A 1,593-nucleotide genomic window follows, 5' to 3' on the forward strand; every position below is an offset into this window, starting at 1 on the left:
TCCCCCCACCGTTCAGAACATCTCCCAGTCCATGGAAGTTCTGGATCTCAGGACCTTCCGGGACCTCCAGTACGTGAGGAACACGGAGTCTCTGCTGAGGGGCCTGGACTCCAGGCTGAAGGTGGCTGAGACCCAGAGGAGCCTCAACGCCAGGAGCTTCCAGGTGGGACCTTCCCCGTGGCCCCTGGGACCTCTTGGGTGGGGTGGGTGGGGGGTCCTGGGGTCAAACATCACCTGGGGGAGGGTTCCTGGGCTGAGGGTCCTCGTGGGGGTCCCAGGATGAGGAGCAGGAGGGATGGACACAAGGACCACCAGGGATGAGGATGAAGCCCACCAGGGATGGGGATGAAGATGAGGATGAAGCCCACCAGGGATGAGGCTGAAGATGAGGATGAAGCCCACCAGGGATGAGGGGGATGAGGATGACGATGAGGACCAGGAGGGATGAGGATGAAGATGAGGATGAAGCTGAGGATGAGGACCAGGAGGGATGAAGCCCACCAGGGATGGCCACAAGACCCACCAAGGATGGACACAGGGACCACCAGGGATGGGGATGAAGATGAGTATGAGGACCAGGGGGGATGAGAATGAGGATCAGGATGATAAGGCCCACCAGGGATGGAGATGAGGACCAGGAGGGATGAGGCCCACCAGGGATGGACACGAGACCCACCAAGGATGGACACAGGGACTACCAGGGATGGGGATGAGGACCAGGAGGGATGGGGACACCAAGGATGGGGATGAGGCCCACCAGGGATAAGGATGAAGATGAGGATGAAGCCCACCAGGGATAAGGATGAAGATGAGGATGAAGCCCACCAGGGATGGGGATGAAGATGAGGATGAAGCCCACCAGGGATGCACACAAGGACCCCCAGGAACGACCACCAGCCCCACCAACCCCTCCAGAACCACCTTGGCCTTGACTTTTTGGTTCCCCCTCCTTGGTGGGCTCATCATTCCCTTCCCACTCCCCTTGTTTCTTTTGGACCCCCAACCCCTCCAGGAGCTCCAGGAGAAGATGCAGGAGCTGGTGCCGCTGGTGCCGGTGCTGGAGCAGTTCCGGGAGGACACCAGCAGGAGGGATGAGTCCCACCAGGGATGGACACAGGGACCACCAGGGATGGGGATGAAGATCAGGAAGGTTGAGGACACCAAGGATGAGGATGAGGCCCACCAGGGATGGGGATGAGGATGAGGACCAGGAGGGATGAGGATGAAGATGAGAATGAGGACCAGGAGGGATAAAGCCCATCAGGGATGGATACAAGACCCACCAGGGATGGACTCAAGGACCACCAGGGATGGGGATGAAGACCAGGAGGGATGAGGACACCAAGGATGAGGACGAGGCCCACCAGGGATGAGGATGAAGATGAGGATGAAGCCCACCAGGGATGGGGATGAAGATGAGGATGAAACCCACCAGGGATGAGGATGAGGACCAGGAGGGATGAAGCCCACCAGGGATGGCCACAAGACCCACCAAGGATGGACACAGGGACCACCAGGGATGGGGATGAAGATGAGGATGAAGCCCACCAGGGATGAGGATGAAGATGAGGATGAAGCCCACCAGGGATGAGG

At 59.2% G+C, this 1,593-nt stretch overlaps 1 protein-coding gene across 1 annotated transcript in view; it reads left to right on the top strand.

Moving 5' to 3' along the window:
• Nucleotides 1-16: 16 nt before the first annotated feature.
• Nucleotides 17-1,593, top strand: part of LOC104398140 (noelin-2-like) — a gene marked incomplete at its 5' end in the record, with an annotated part of 5,335 nt that continues 3,758 nt past the window's right edge. Inside the window, 2 exons of the mRNA XM_010008190.1 lie at nucleotides 17-163; nucleotides 1,013-1,185. Of these exons, the coding sequence (XP_010006492.1) occupies nucleotides 17-163; nucleotides 1,013-1,185 (320 nt within the window). The remainder of the gene's footprint in view (nucleotides 164-1,012; nucleotides 1,186-1,593) is intronic.

Source organism: Chaetura pelagica, unplaced genomic scaffold (assembly GCF_000747805.2).
Source record: "Chaetura pelagica isolate M959 unplaced genomic scaffold, ChaPel_1.0 scaffold1192, whole genome shotgun sequence".
NCBI classification, from domain to species: Eukaryota; Metazoa; Chordata; class Aves; order Apodiformes; family Apodidae; genus Chaetura; species Chaetura pelagica.